The sequence below is a fragment of the Mizuhopecten yessoensis genome, unplaced genomic scaffold (genome assembly GCF_002113885.1).
Source record: "Mizuhopecten yessoensis strain PY_sf001 unplaced genomic scaffold, ASM211388v2 scaffold7669, whole genome shotgun sequence".
Lineage (NCBI taxonomy): Eukaryota > Metazoa > Mollusca > Bivalvia > Pectinida > Pectinidae > Mizuhopecten > Mizuhopecten yessoensis.
In genome coordinates, this window is record NW_018407163.1 from 566,714 (window position 1) to 584,536 (window position 17,823).

The 17,823-nt window shown below is 35.2% G+C and overlaps 1 protein-coding gene across 1 annotated transcript in view; it reads right to left on the reverse strand.

Moving 5' to 3' along the window:
* Nucleotides 1–17,823, reverse strand: part of LOC110454118 (ATP-dependent (S)-NAD(P)H-hydrate dehydratase-like) — a 101,833-nt gene that overhangs the window by 80,493 nt on the left and 3,517 nt on the right. Inside the window, exons 4-7 of the mRNA XM_021503491.1 lie at nt 17,196–17,284; nt 16,525–16,633; nt 15,592–15,642; nt 13,693–13,797 (exon numbers count right to left, since the gene is read on the reverse strand). Of these exons, the coding sequence (XP_021359166.1) occupies nt 13,693–13,797; nt 15,592–15,642; nt 16,525–16,633; nt 17,196–17,284 (354 nt within the window). The remainder of the gene's footprint in view (nt 1–13,692; nt 13,798–15,591; nt 15,643–16,524; nt 16,634–17,195; nt 17,285–17,823) is intronic.

Sequence of the window (17,823 nt, forward strand, 5' to 3'; positions counted from 1 at the left end):
ATGAGAGAGAAGGTGATGTTGATGATGTTGGTGATGACACAGTGATGTGGATGAGAGTGAAGGTGATGTTGATGATGTTGGTGATAACAATGACGACGATGATAAAGTATCTAATGATGTTGAGTGAAGCCAGTGTTATGCTGAATAGTTTTTAGTTGTTAGTGTGAGTGTGTGTGTATGTATTTGTCATGTTAAATGTATTGTTATTGTGGAAAAAAGACTTGAAAATAAAAAATTACAACAAAAAAAGTTTGTCAGGGTGAAAAGTTTTTTAACATGAGATACATGCTATAACTAAGGTAACATACATCCTTAAGATTTATCTTATATATTCAGCAGAAGTTAGATAAAGTTACAAGTAAGCTAGCATACATCCTGAAGATTTAATTTTCAGCAGAAGAACTTGGATGTAGGGTGATAGGAGCTACATTATGTTTATGGATAAACAATGGATTGAGATTGAAGTCTGACACTGAGAAGCTAACATACCAGCTACCCTGTTACTTAAAGACATCAATTACTCAAGGGTGTTACTTACACAATGACAGTTTGGGAAATAAACACAGTATTGAGCATGTCCTTGGACATTTCATTTTTGTCAAACACAATGTCAAATTCAAATTCAAAGTTTGAAAAATAAAAAAATATTTCCTGTCATAATATAATTTCCTTTGTAAAAAGCATCCTTTGTTACAAGTTTTGACTTTCAGAAAACTAATCACTGTCCTTGTAAACCTCAAAAAACGTGTCAGTACGGTATTTTCTAATTATAAATTTAAATAATTCTTGTTTAAACACATTTTCTTTCTTTTAAACAGTAATTTTAATTGCTACAATTAGTGTTTTAAACTCCTAACAATTCTGTTGTGGCCAAGACAAGGTGTTAACAACAATTACAGTACTGTATACCAGCTATAGGTCTAACAGTGCACTGTAGGTCTGAAACAGGTACCTAGGTTAGAGGATTAATTGAGTTGATGTTATCTGAATGTGTCATTCATCAATCCCATGCCAATTACAGATGATTTGTGGCCACAAGTGCTGATCCACTTAGCATTTGGTCAGACCAGGACCTAAAGTGCTTTTATACTTTCACCATTTCCTGGTAAAATTTCTCCAGATTCTGTGGATTTATTAAGACAACACATGCAATTATGTGAGAGCATTCAATCCATTGTGTGGTCGTGGCCCTTCACTACTTGGTATAACCTATCCTCAGGTGTACCATAGAAAACCTAACTTAACCACATGTTCATACATTTTAATCCTTTATGCTTTTTTTCCTTTTTGTTTACTTTTCATAATAAAAACAAATATTCTATAAAGGCCACCTGGGCTCGGTTTCACAAACTTTCCTAAGAGTTTTTAAGGAAAATTTCCTTTACTAAAAATATTTCCTTAACTTCCATGATAAAAAAACATGCATTAATAAAGAATAACCTTATATTAAGAAACATCTGTAAAACTGGACCTATTCATAAATGTCCGTTTCCTTCTTTCTCTAATACAGATCTTGCACTCCCAACAGTCTGGCAAAGAGACTAAATGAAGGTATTTAAGATAGCTATTTCACACAATTTTACTTTCCTAAATACATTTCTGAAGACCAGTTTAGGTAAGTAGCCTGGACTATAGAAATTGACAACTTCAAACTCATAAACTTGGGAAATTGAAAGACGAAACCAAAGCTACTTTTTAATTACACCCAATGTTTTAGAATAAGGTTTTCAATCAAACAATCAAAACGGTTAATACTGATTGGTTTGCTGAACATAATGATCCTTTGATAACCTGATAATACACTCAGAGAACAGGAAATCATCCTCTTCTTAAAGCAATATTTTGTTTAAAGTGAGAAAGAACAACTTTAGGAATGGACAATGATACCAATAGCATCTGTGTTTTGTTAGTTAAATATATAAGGATTAAAATCGATTAAATTTCATTACTGAAGTTTCAACAGATCTGTTGTATTTTTACTCAAGTAATCCAAAAAATCATTTCAGCTTCCATGAAACCTGTCTGCTCTTTAATCAGATAACCTCAAATTATCATAACATCATGCAATGGAACGCTTTCTGATACCAAACCGGATATTCCCAAATTATTGTAAGTTCTACGGAATCTTTTCGTACACCAAATCAGATAATCCCTAAATTAACAATAAACCCACTTTTGACAGACAAAATTTCAGTTTCAGCTTCAGGACAGTTTTAGTCTGGAATAGCTTCCCACACAGAGTTATAGACTTAACTACAGAAATAGAATAAATTTTGGTGAACACTGGAAACACAAAAGACATGAAATATGATAAAAATTATCATAGTATGTAGTGTATCACTGATATAGACATAGAGGCAGCAATCTACCTGTATCCATCTTTAATGGTAAGTCATAATATATAATGTCTATATTGATTGTCTATAGATATCCAACTATAACCAGCTGGACTAACATTGGTCAGTGAGGATTACACCAATCAAATAGCAAGGAGATCATTGACATATATCTGACCACTAATTGGTATCCATTTTTGTATCATTATGGGATTTTTAACATGATGGAAAATGACATCAAAGGGAAGTAATAAACACACAGATCAAAGTCGGAGGACCGTTTGTAAATGCATGATTTATTAGTAGAGCTGACAGCCAACTATCTGATGTTGAGATTCGGCTCTCAGTAGTTATTGAATCACTTGATTTATACCATCAGGGTCACACAAAATTCAGAATGTTAACAGGCAACTTTGATAATATGTCATTTATCTAAAATAACAGTTCTATAACAATTTTATTGATATCTGGCAAAGCTATGATTTTTTTCATAAATCATAAGGTATCGGTAATACATCTATGTTAGTTCTTTCATCATATTGCCACTGCTATTTGCCTTTGGTAGAAGATGCTCTACTATTGAACATAGGTTTTGATATTATGTGCAGATGTCTACTATTGAACATAGGTTTGGATATTATGTGCAAAGTGTGGGAAGTTAGGACATCATTATCAGGAAACATTGTATATGATATATAGTGCAATAGTGACACTCTGTATGAAATACACGCCTGCATTGTAGGGACAAGACCATCAATCTGACAGACAGCCAATCATCAGACAGGCAATGATGATCTCATTTGTCTCAATCATGGCCTCTCATGACACGCTCCATTAACCCTGCCAAAACACATGTATCACACAAGGGCCCAACTCTGAGGGCACTCCATCCATAACAGGCTAAATCAAGGGTCAGCACAGAGGTCAGTCCCAGACACCAGTCAATCCAGACCAACAATGACCATTACTTTACCAATGGAATGTAATGTGCTTAATTAGTCCCGGGCTAAGATGGTGTTCCAAGGGAGATAAATCTCGTGATTTATGCTCCGGCTTCACATTCAGAGGATTTTGTACTAATTGACCAGGCTGCTATTTAATTCCTATACAGTAGTAGAATCAGCTCCGGCTCTTGTTCAGACACCAGGCTGCTATTTAATTCCTATACAGTAGTAGAATCAGCCCCGGCTCTTGTTTAGACACCAGGCTGCTATTTAATTCCTATACAGTAGTAGAATCAGCCCCGGCTCTTGTTTAGACACCAGGCTGCTATTTAATTCCTATACAGTAGTAGAATCAGCCCCGGCTCTTGTTTAGACACCAGGCTGCTATTTAATTCCTATACAGTAGTAGAATCAGCCCCGGCTCTTGTTTAGACACCAGGCTGCTATTTAATTCCTATACAGTAGTAGAATCAGCCCCGGCTCTTGTTTAGACACCAGGCTGCTATTTAATTCCTATACAGTAGTAGAATCAGCCCCGGCTCTTGTTTAGACACCAGGCTGCTATTTAATTCCTATACAGTAGTAGAATCAGCCCCGGCTCTTGTTTAGACACCAGGCTGCTATTTAATTCCTATACAGTAGTAGAATCAGCCCCGGCTCTTGTTTAGACAGACACATATTAGCCTTGTTGTGTCTATTCTATTACCTTACACTAGTCATGCATGCCACATGCTTATGTCTTACATAGAAATCCTACTTGCATGTTCATATCCTACAAAATATTGATTTCTGATGAAATCTTGTCCTTTTGCTATTAATTTACATGTAGCTTATCCCATAATCTTTTTTAAATCTATAGACATGCACTCGGACACACAGGGACCTTGTTGTTCGACAGAATCCAGAACTATCTTTCGCACACCAAACTAAATTATGAACACCATTCTCAAAGAATATATAGCTTAAAAACTGACTTAATGCATTTAACTTCTGTCTCATGTTATGAACCATGTAGGAGGACTTATAAAGTTTCAAATTTACATTGTTTTGGTATAGACACAGGCATAATGACTATTATTTTGGAAAACACAGTTTAGCAGAATTGAACAACAGGCCCAATGGGCTTCAATCGCTCACCTGCTATGAATATAACAACTGTAACACATTTAAATGGACTAAATAAAGTTACAGGCTAATGTTATTACCTTTGACACAAAAGAATCCATAACAAGATTTAATACATTTGAACTTTGTGACATTGAACATTTATGAAGGTCATTCATTTCAAAAGCTTAATTGCCTTTCATCCCATCTTGCTAATGGCCAAATATCATCATCAACCTCGGAAGTTTGAGGTTAAATTTCCATCACATTTGACCCTGTGACCTTGATTATGGGTAAAGGTTTTTCATTTCAATACACATGATATCGCTTCACCCCAGCAAGCTGTTTGCTTGTCAAATATGCCATCACCCTAGGTATTAAGTTTTCAAAAGAAGTTGTTTTACATTTTCATTTAACTTGTTTTATCAATAAAGTGTGTATACATTTTTTGAAATTGGAAATTAACCACAATGATTTAAGAATTTAAACAAAACTTCCGATGATCTTTTTATAAATTTCAACTTGTCTTTTTAACACTATAATATCCATTACATCTTTCTATATAATTGGCTTGGACAGAGTCCTTTAAAGTCTGGCTAAAATTTCAAACACAAGATATTATCAGGTATTCATACAGTTCCTTAAACATACATGTCCAAGTTACCATATCAATATTATAACCAGTAACAGGAAGATATTCACACAGAATTACATACAATTAGATATACCGATCTAGTCGTGTTACATAACGTTATTACAAAGTTTGGCACAGACAACATCCCAATTACATCTGTGTCCCTTCTTCTTGACGACAACCAAATAAATATTTGATGGAAACTTAAGTGACCTGGCTAAAGAATGAGAATTTTCTCAGAAAGAAGTAGTTTTTCAATAAACGTTCCCGCCTTAATTTCCCTCCCCCTCACCCAGTATTGCTCAATTGAGTCCTACAGAGACTGGTAATAACCCGATGACCTCATAAAAGTCGTCAGTGGGGCGGTTAAATTCCCATTAATGTCCAGGGCCACGTTTTTATTTGTACAAATGTGTAATATACAATGAACAGTGCAACTGAAAAAAACAGATATTTGCATCAACAAAATTCAATAAATTACGCACACTACCAATGAAGCTATCGAATATCCGAAATCAAACGAACTAAATCTGACACGAAGTGACTCAGCTAGTAACAAGTCAACTCAACTGCTTCGTGTCCCCTGGTTTTTTTTTACTGTGATCCTTCAGGGCTAGAAATCCAGTATGAGGCTTAGTGATTTTTATTTTATAACCTGGACGTTAATAATGGATGGGTCCACATACACAAGCGTTATATTAACTTGTGTCAGTTGACGTCACAATAAAGCCCTCTGACATAATATAATTGGAAGTAATGACCCGGCATTGTTTGGGTAGTTATTGGGTTAATTATAATATACAGTATTCATGCTACAGTTCCTCTGGGTCAATCAGACTTAATTACAGAAGACACAAGTAAAGATATATGTTAAAACAGACACCTATTACACATGTACATACCAACTTATACAAATATATTTCAGACACATTAAGTCTTTCATATTTATATATAAGTGTTACAATCCTGAACATAGTATGTTCGATGATAAATCATTTCAAACAGAACAAGTTTAATTGTTTTTGGCAAGAATTTGTGCAAAAAGACTGTTGAAATGAATTCTAAATTCTAAATTTATTTTGAAATAACTTTCTCTGGCCAAAACTGTACCGTAAAAGTGCAAAAAGACTTTAAATTAATTTTTAATTCTAAATTTTATTTAAAATTACTTTCATACAAAATCTCTAGCCAAAAATGATCAGTACAATTGAAAAAAAGGACTTAAGGTAATAGGATTGTGTCACCATTTCTCAGTAGAATTTATTCAAATTTTGTAGTTATTATGCTTTAAAGTAAAGAAAATTTTCTGCCACAAAAAAGATATAGGTTGTCAGAATTTTAAGGAATTTAAATTGAAATTTACGTAAAAAGGAGTGAATTTTGAATAAAAAATGAAAGACACAATATTTTTACAAAATAATGTCAATAAAAAAGATACTGACATATATTAGTATTGCATTAATGTATATCAATTTAATAAATGCTGAAATTGTGTAAAATTAATTCTCTATAGACGATATAAAAATTGTCATTTTATAATAAAACCATATACATATAGTAATTGCAGGTAAGAGTAATCGTTCTTGAAAAACTTCACAGTAGTGAAATAGGTAGCCGGGTTCCTGAAGTACAGAAAAATGGACACATGTGACTCATTGATAAAAAAAACCACCTGAATTAATGCCTGGATTGCTTTGAAATACTTTAATATTGAGAGAACACACTGTTCTGTCAATAATAAACATACAATATTCATCAGTTTAATATTAAACATTAGAATTTGCAGAAATTGTGATACTGTCTCCCTACATTGGATTTTCAACTAGGGATGTACTTCCTGTTTCCGTTTATCAATACACTCATATGACCTTAAAATGAATTTTAAATTCTAGATTTTATTCTGAAATAACTTTCTTGGAAAATATCTAGCCGAAAATGTTCAGTAAAATTTGCATCATGCATGTCAAAATGAAAAGGTACGTTTTTCTGTGATTTAAAGTATAAATATGTGTCAAGTGAAGATATTTTGTTAGTTCTTAAGAGTTTGACAAATAGTGTTTAAAGGGAGGTAACTTTAATTAATCAAATCTATAAATAAATTCTGAATTATTGATGCTCCTTTCTAATTTCACTATAGGGTGCAGCCTTTGCTAGGTAACAGATCTGGAACCTGACCAGGGAGCTCACTCTGTCTAGACTTACTATATAAAGGTCACTTATAACAGATCTGGAACTTGCCTGGGGAGCTCACTCTGTCTAAACTTACTAAGGTCACTTATAACAGATCTGGAACCTGACCAGGGAGCTCACTCTGTCTAGACTTACTAAGGTCACATAACAGATCTGGAACCTGAACAGGGAGCTCACTCTGTCTAGACTTGCTAAGGTCACTTATAACAGATCTGGAACCTGACCAGGGAGCTCACTCTGTCTAGACTTGCTAAGGTCACTTATAACAGATCTGGAACCTGACCAGGGAGCTCACTCTGTCTAGACTTGCTAAGGTCACTTATAACAGATCTGGAACCTGACCAGGGAGCTCACTCTGTCTAGACTTACTAAGGTCACATAACAGATCTGGAACCTGACCAGGGAGCTCACTCTGTCTAGACTTGCTAAGGTCACTTATAACAGATCTGGAACCTGACCAGGGAGCTCACTCTGTCTAGACTTACTAAGGTCACATAACAGATCTGGAACCTGACCAGGGAGCTCACTCTGTCTAGACTTGCTAAGGTCACTTATAACAGATCTGGAACCTGACCAGGGAGCTCACTCTGTCTAGACTTACTAAGGTCACTTATAACAGATCTGGAACCTGACCAGGGAGCTCACTCTGTCTAGACTTACTAAGGTCACTTATAACAGATCTGGAACCTGACCAGGGAGCTCACTCTGTCTAGACTTACTAAGGTCACTTATAACAGATCTGGAACCTGACCAGGGAGCTCACTCTGTCTAGACTTACTAAGGTCACTTATAACAGATCTGGAACCTGACCAGGGAGCTCACTCTGTCTAGACTTACTAAGGTCACTTATAACAGATCTGGAACCTGACCAGGGAGCTCACTCTGTCTAGACTTACTAAGGTCACTTATAACAGATCTGGAACCTGACCAGGGAGCTCACTCTGTCTAGACTTACTAAGGTCACTTATAACAGATCTGGAACCTGACCAGGGAGCTCACTCTGTCTAGACTTACTAAGGTCACTTATAACAGATCTGGAACCTGACCAGGGAGCTCACTCTGTCTAGACTTACTAAGGTCACTTATAACAGATCTGGAACCTGACCAGGGAGCTCACTCTGTCTAGACTTACTAAGGTCACATAACAGATCTGGAACCTGACCAGGGAGCTCACTCTGTCTAGACTTGCTAAGGCCACTTATAACAGATCTGGAACCTGACCAGGGAGCTCACTCTGTCTAGACTTACTAAGGTCACTTATAACAGATCTGGAACCTGACCAGGGAGCTCACTCTGTCTAGACTTACTAAGGTCACTTATAACAGATCTGGAACCTGACCAGGGAGCTCACTCTGTCTAGACTTACTAAGGTCACTTATAACAGATCTGGAACCTGACCAGGGAGCTCACTCTGTCTAGACTTACTAAGGTCACTTATAACAGATCTGGAACCTGACCAGGGAGCTCACTCTGTCTAGACTTACTAAGGTCACTTATAACAGATCTGGAACCTGACCAGGGAGCTCACTCTGTCTAGACTTACTAAGGTCACTTATAACAGATCTGGAACCTGACCAGGGAGCTCACTCTGTCTAGACTTACTAAGGTCACTTATAACAGATCTGGAACCTGACCAGGGAGCTCACTCTGTCTAGACTTACTAAGGTCACTTATAACAGATCTGGAACCTGACCAGGGAGCTCACTCTGTCTAGACTTACTAAGGTCACTTATAACAGATCTGGAACCTGACCAGGGAGCTCACTCTGTCTAGACTTACTAAGGTCACTTATAACAGATCTGGAACCTGACCAGGGAGCTCACTCTGTCTAGACTTACTAAGGTCACTTATAACAGATCTGGAACCTGACCAGGGAGCTCACTCTGTCTAGACTTACTAAGGTCACTTATAACAGATCTGGAACCTGACCAGGGAGCTCACTCTGTCTAGACTTACTAAGGTCACTTATAACAGATCTGGAACCTGACCAGGGAGCTCACTCTGTCTAGACTTACTAAGGTCACTTATAACAGATCTGGAACCTGACCAGGGAGCTCACTCTGTCTAGACTTACTAAGGTCACTTATAACAGATCTGGAACCTGACCAGGGAGCTCACTCTGTCTAGACTTACTAAGGTCACTTATAACAGATCTGGAACCTGACCAGGGAGCTCACTCTGTCTAGACTTACTAAGGTCACTTAACAGATCTGGAACCTGACCAGGGAGCTCACTCTGTCTAGACTTACTAAGGTCACTTAACAGATCTGGAACCTGACCAGGGAGCTCACTCTGTCTAGACTTGCTAAGGTAACTTATACACATCTCAATCCCTGTTTTGACCATAGTGTATTTTCTGTCCTATTTAAAATTGTTGCTATGATCATATTTTAGCAATTTCTTCGCAAGAGGATCACAAAATCCTCTAACAGGATAAATAAAGCTACATCCTATTAAAGACTTCCTCAATGTTGCCCCACAAAATCATACCTTTATAACTGATAAAAAAGAAGTGCAAATTATCTTGTTTTGTAGCAATTCATGATCAGCTGCTTTATTGAGTACTGCTGAATACCAAATCACAAATACAGGATCTTTGACAGTACAGAAATACTGCTGAATACCAAATCACAAATACAGGATCTTTGACAGTACAGAAATACTGCTGAATACCAAATCACAAATAGAGGATCTTTGACAGTACTGAAATACTGCTGAATACCAAATCACAAATAGAGGATCTTTGACAGTACTGAAATACTGCTGAATACCAAATCACAAATAGAGGATCTTTGACAGTACTGAAATACTGCTGAATACCAAATCACAAATAGAGGATCTTTGACAGTACTGAAATACTGCTGAATACCAAATCACAAATAGAGGATCTTTGACAGTACTGAAATACTGCTGAATACCAAATCACAAATAGAGGATCTTTGACAGTACTGAAATACTGCTGAATACCAAATCACAAATAGAGGATCTTTAACAGTACTGAAATACTGCTGAATACCAAATCACAAATAGAGGATCTTTAACAGTACTGAAATACTGCTGAATACCAAATCACAAATAGAGAATCTTTGACAGTACTGAAATACTGCTGAATACCAAATCACAAATACAGGATCTTAAACAGTACTGAAATACTGCTGAATACCAAATCACAAATAGAGGATCTTTAACAGTACTGAAATACTGCTGAATACCAAATCACAAATACAGAATCTTTAACAGTACTGAAATACTGCTGAATCCCAAATCACAAATAGAGGATCTTAAACAGTACTGAAATACTGCTGAATACCAAATCACAAATAGAGAATCTTAAACAGACCTGAAATACTGCTGAATACAATATCACAAATAGAGTATCTTTGACAGTACTGAAATAATGCTGAATACCAAATCACAAATACAGGATCTTTAACAGTACTGAAATACTGCTGAATACCAAATCACAAATAGAGGATCTTTGACAGAACTGAAATAGTGATGACTACCAAATCACAAATAGAGAATCTTAAACAGAACTGAAATACTGCTGAATACAAAATCACAAATAGAGTATCTTTGACAGTACTGAAATACTGCTGAATACAAAATCACAAATAGAGAATCTTTAACAGTACTGAAATACTGCTTAATACCAAATCACAAATACAGAATCTTTAACAGTACTGAAATATGGCTTAATACCAAATCACATATAGAGGATCTTTAACAGTACTGAAATACTGCTGAATACCAAATCACAAATAGAGAAACTTTAACAGAACTGAAATACTGCTGGATACCAAATCACAAATAGAGGATCTTTAACAGTACTGAAATACTGCCGGATATCAAATCACAAATACAGGATCTTTGACAGTACTGAAATACTGCTGAATACAAAATCACAAATAGAGAATCTTTGACAGTACTGAAATACTGCCGGATACCAAATCACTAATAGAGAAACTTTAACAGTACTGAAATACTGCTGAATACCAAATCACAAACAGAGAAACTTTAACAGAACTGAAATACTGCTGGATACCAAATCACAAATAGAGGATCTTTAACAGTACTGAAATACTGCCGGATATTAAATCACAAATACAGGATCTTAGCTTTGACAGTACTGAAATACTGCTGAATACAAAATCACAAATAGAGAATCTTTGACAGTACTGAAATACTGCCGGATACCAAATCACTAATAGAGAAACTTTAACAGTACTGAAATACTGCTGAATACCAAATCACAAACAGAGAAACTTTAACAGAACTGAAATACTGCTGGATACCAAATCACAAATAGAGGATCTTTAACAGTACTGAAATATTGCTGAATACCAAATCACAAACAGAGGATCTTTAACAGTACTGAAATACTGCTGAATACCAAATCACAAACAGAGGATCTTTAACAGTACTGAAATACTGCTGAATACCAAATCACATATAGAGGATCTTAAACAGTACTGAAATACTGCTGAATACCAAATCACATATAGAGGATCTTTGACAGTACTGAAATCATACAGTAATGAAATAGTGATGATTACCAAATCACAAATAGAGAATCTTAAACAGAACTGAAATACTGCTGGATACCAAATCACAAATAGAGGATCTTTGACAGTACAGAAATACTGCTGAATACCAAATCACAAATAGAGAAACTTTAACAGTACTGAAATACTGCTGAATACCAAATCACAAATACAGGATCTTTAACAGTACTGAAATACTGCTGAATACAAAATCACAAAAAGAGAATCTTTAACAGTACTGAAATACGGCTTAATACCAAATCACATATAGAGGATCTTTAACAGTACTGAAATACTGCTGGATACCAAATCACAAATAGAGAATCTTTAACAGTACTGAAATACTGCTGAATATCAAATCACAAATACAGGATCTTTAACAGTACTGAAATCCTGCTGAATACAAAATCACAAAAAGAGAATCTTTAACAGTACTGAAATACGGCTTAATACCAAATCACATATAGAGTATCTTTAACAGTACTGAAATACTGCTGAATATCAAATCACAAATACAGGATCTTTAACAGTACTGAAATACTGATGAATACCAAATTACAAATAGAGGATCTTTAACAGTACTGAAATACTGCTGAATACCAAATCACAAATAGAGAATCTTAAACAGAACTGAAATACTGCTGAATACCAAATCACAAATAGAGAAACTTAAACAGTACTGAAATACTGCTGGATACCAATTCACAAATAGAGAATCCTTAACAGAACTGAAATACTGCTGAATACCAAATCAGAAATACAGGATCTTTAACAGTACTGAAATACTGCTGAATATCAGATCACAAATAGAGAATCTTTGACAGTACTGAAATACTGCTGAATACCAAATCACAAATAGAGAATCTTAAACAGGACTGAAATACTGCTGAATACCAAATCACAAATACAGAAACTTTAACAGTACTGAAATACTGCTGAATATCAAATCACAAATAGAGAATCTTTGACAGTACTGAAATACTGCTGAATACAAAATCACAAATAGAGAATCTTTGTCAGTACTGAAATACTGATGAATACCAAATTACAAATAGAGGATCTTTAACAGTACAGAAATACTGCTGAATACCAAATCACAAATAGAGAATCTTAAACAGAACTGAAATACTGCTGAATACCAAATCACAAACAGAGAAACTTAAACAGTACTGAAATACTGCTGGATACCAATTCACAAATAGAGAATCCTTAACAGAACTGAAATACTGCTGAATACCAAATCACAAATACAGGATCTTTAACAGTACTGAAATACTGATGAATACCAAATTACAAATAGAGGATCTTTAACAGTACTGAAATACTGCTGAATATCAAATCACAAATAGAGAATCTTTGACAGTACTGAAATACTGCTGAATACCAAATCACAAATACAGGATCTTTAACAGTACTGAAATACTGCTGAATACCAAATCACAAACAGAGGATCTTTAACAGTACTGAAATACTGCTGAATACCAAATCACAAATAGAGAATCTTTGACAGTACTGAAATACTGCTGAATACAAAATCACAAATAGAGAATCTTATTAGTACTGAAATAGTGATGACTACCAAATCACACACAGAGGATTTTCAAGGAGTTCCCATTTCCTGGAAATTGAATTTATTTTTCTTTGAAATCTGTTGGGAAGGGGAAAGAGTTTTATGTTTTTTTTACATACAAACAATTATCCAGAAACACAGTTTTTAAGATTTAGAAAGAACAAAAACATTCAAGGAAAACATCCCAGGTTTTTGCTTACTTTGCTGTGAAGCTGTGACAACACATAGTACACCATTGCATTGTTACTTGTCAAGGCCTATTGAGGGATATCACACATGTTAATCATCTTACCTTTATATGGTGGTGTTATAACAATGTAATAACAGTCAGGGTAAATTGTAAAGTTATGATAAAAAGGGTCAAACTTACAACTTGTTCATAGAGTCTGTTGAATTCCACCACGTTGGGAGTGAGGATAGCTTTAGTGTATTCAAATATGATGCCAGGGTTATCCTTTAGTAGGTACAGACCGTCCTGTCAAATATAAACATTCATATATACGTTATTTAGGGATCTAGTGTGTACAATGGCAAACATGAACAGACAGATAGCAAAGCAGATAAACAAACCAGACTGATTGTAAACGATGAACTAACACGTACACACTCCATAGAAAACAGAATGATTGTAAACGATGAACTAACACATACACACACCACAGAAAACAGACTGATTGTAAAAGATGAACTAGCACGTACAAACACCATAGAAACCAGACTGATTGTGAAAGATGAACTAACACGTACACACACCATACAAACCAGACTGATTGTAAACGATGAACTAACACATACACACACTATAGAAACCAGACTGATTGTGAAAGATGAACTAACACGTACACACACGATAGAAAACAGACTGATTGTAAAAGATGAACTAACACGTACACACACCATAGAAAACAGAATGATTGTAAACGATGAACTAACACATACACACACCATAGAAAACAGACTGATTGTAAAAGATGAACTAACACGTACACACACCATAGAAACCAGACTGGTTGTAAACGATGAACTAACACATACACACACCATAGAAACCAGACTGATTGTGAAAGATGAACTAACACGTACACACACCATAGAAACCAGACTGATTGTAAAAGATGAACTAACACGTACACACACCATAGAAACCAGACTGATTGTAAAAGATGAACTAACACGTACAAACACCATAGAAACCAGACTGATTGTAAAAGATGAACTAACACGTACACACACCATAGAAAACAAGAAATGGCCCACAACTTAATGGATCATCTGGATGCTGTTTTGTTTTGAATTTCATGTACTGAATAAGGCATACATTATGAAACATTTTTATATGTTTACTGAAATAAAATGTGTGTGTTACACAAGAAACATTGGAGATTAAGGACAATCTAGCTGTGAGTCTGTAATATGTATTATTATATGACTGGTGCTAATTCCCAGCCCTGATTGGAGGAGCGACGTCACGTGACGAGTCTGTAAATATGTTACAGACCTTGTTCTATTAATAGAAAAGTGTTACAGACCTCGACCTATAAATAGAAAAGTGTTACAGACAGCTACTGAAAATAGCCCTAGGTAATTTCCCAGCAAGTCTGTGATTCTGTTACCAATTACACTACTGAATTCAACTACAAATGCATTATCTCATCATATTCTGAACTATGTGAGTATTGATGATGTCGATTTTATTTGAAATTAAATATCACATGAATTGAATTTGAAATCAAATTTGTGTGTATGTTATTTTGTATTTGAAGTGCTTCACTCTGTGATTCCAAAATGGTCCATGCCGTCCGTGTGTTTATGACTTGAAAAATTATTAATCTGATTGTAAAATGTCATATAATAAAACAATTGTGGACTTCAGGTCGGTCTCTCCCTGATTTACGGACCTGGTCTGAACAATATTCACCTCGGCCTTCGGCCTCTGTGAATATTGTTCAGACCAGGCTCGTAAATCAGGGACAGACCTCACCTGAAGTCCATAATTGTATAATGTTAATTTACAACTGTAATGTAAATTTTACACGATTTGCTATAAATCCCTACAAATTTTTCAACCTCACTTTTGACTTTTAAATTCGGACATGTTGTTTCTTGCTTAATTCAAATTAAATTCATTTTTAGATTTTGCCACATAATTTCTTCCTTCCAAATGAAAAACTGATTAGTTGGTAATAATTGTTATTGAAGATTTGTAATCAACAGTCCTACAATGAATTACATTGCATTGTAAGTGTACCAAAGTTTCCAGACAACTCACAGCATCTATAACCAGTGGAATGTCTCTCTCCTTAGCCTTCTCAACGATTGCCTGAAACAAAACAAAGTCATGAAAATTATTACATTTTACAATAGCGATTTGAATGTAAGACTTGGTACCTTGGATTACGCAATTACATGGCTACAGACCCAGAGCTAGTAAACATGACTTACCAGGACAAAACCTCAGAGGTTTATCAATACTAAATGTTATATCATATACTCTAAAATACGACTTTGCTGGGTTTTTAAACTTTATACACTATCATTGCATATCTGAAAGGCAGCAAACACATCCTCGACCTGTACATAGTTAGAGTTGACCTTTGACCCATGTACCTGAACCTTGTAGTGACCTGAAACCTAATAAATGCAGTATAACTGTGTTGACCCTTGACCTGGGAACCCAGAGAATATTGACCCTTACAATGGTACCAAGTGAGTGTTGACTTTTGACTAAATAACCTAATTAGTGTTGACCTATGATATGGATAACTAGTGAATGTTGACCCTCAATACGGGTATACCTGATCTTTGACCTGAATACCTAATAAATATTGATCCTTAACATGGATACTTAGTGTTGACCCTTGACCTGGAAAGCTTCAGTGAATATTGACCCTTGATCTGCATGGGTACCTATTAACTCTTGACCCCTTACCTCTACCTAATAAGTGTTGAGCCTTGGTCTAGATACTTAGTGTTGACCCTTAACCCGAGTACCAGTGAGTGCTGACCTTTGATCTGGGTACAATTGAGTATTAACTGATGACCTCTACATGCGTAACAGAACAGAGAAAAAATATGTGCATGTGAAATATTTAGTTCCTGTAATATTGTCATCCAAAAAAATATTCATGTTTTCACTGTCTTCATAAATGTCTGATATTCTTTATATTTGACTCCAAATATTCATTAAAATCATTTAACTTACCGTTGCATTTCTGATACTCTTAGAGGATCTGCCCAACCCTGGACCAAGGACAATGGCATGAAGTCGTGGTAACCATTCCTCCATTTGAGTCATCACATCTTCAGAATCCCTGAATAATGACAAATTTTAACACAGATAAAACTATTCATTAGATTCAAAATAGTCTCCTTGTTAAAATGTAAACACAAATAAAATATGAAAATACTAATGACTACATGTAAACTCTCCAAAATATTTCATCACTAACAAATTTATATTTCCAGAATTGTAAAAAACAGTTAATTCATCTCATGTCATACTTTATATATACAAGTAAAGTATATTTACAGTATGGCTACTGATGTATTACTGTACATGAAGTATACTTACAGTATGTCTACTGATGTATAACTGTACATGAAGTATACTTACAGTATGTCTACTGATGTAATACTGTACATGAAGTATACTTACAGTATGTCTACTGATGTATTACTGTACATGAAGTATACTTACAGTATGTCTACTGATGTGATACTGTACACTAATGTAATACTGTACATGAAGTATACTAACAGTATGTCTACTGATGTATTACTGTACATGAGGTATACTTACAGTATGTCTACTGATGTAATACTACATGTACACTGATGTAATACTGTATTGTAGTGTACATGAAGTATACTTACAGTATGGGGTGTACGATGAGTTCTGGACTGTATGACTTGATCACATTAGCTGAGCCCTCTGTACAGAACACATGGGACAGGTCAGCTCCCTACAACAAAATCACATGTAATCTTAAGCTTATCACATTCACAATACTGTTTCTTACTGATCTGGTTTTAATATTATTCTCATTTCATGTATGTAATCTTCCATAACATTTATTTTTAATATCATAAGTCAAATCATTGTGAAAAGCAGTGCAAGGGGAGATAGTAAAATAATGAGATTCAAGCTTTTAATTTATTTGTCTATCTAACAGTGAAAACATAGCGCATGGGTAAACAAGAGGCCCAATGGGCCTGAATCGCTCACCTGGTATTAATCTCACACTTGTAATCTTAAAAGTGGACTAAAATACAGCTACAGGCAGAATATCAGTGTTTGATTCATAAGAACCTATTAAAAGATTTAAACATATGACGCCTGTGACCTTGAATGTCGAACAAGGACATTAGGTTGAACAGAGTTTAAAGTCTTCCAACCTAGCATGCTTTTGGCAAAATATCATAACCCTGTACCTATTGGTTATACAGAACAAGTCATTTAAAGATTTAAACATATATTGACCACTGTGACCTTGAATATGGG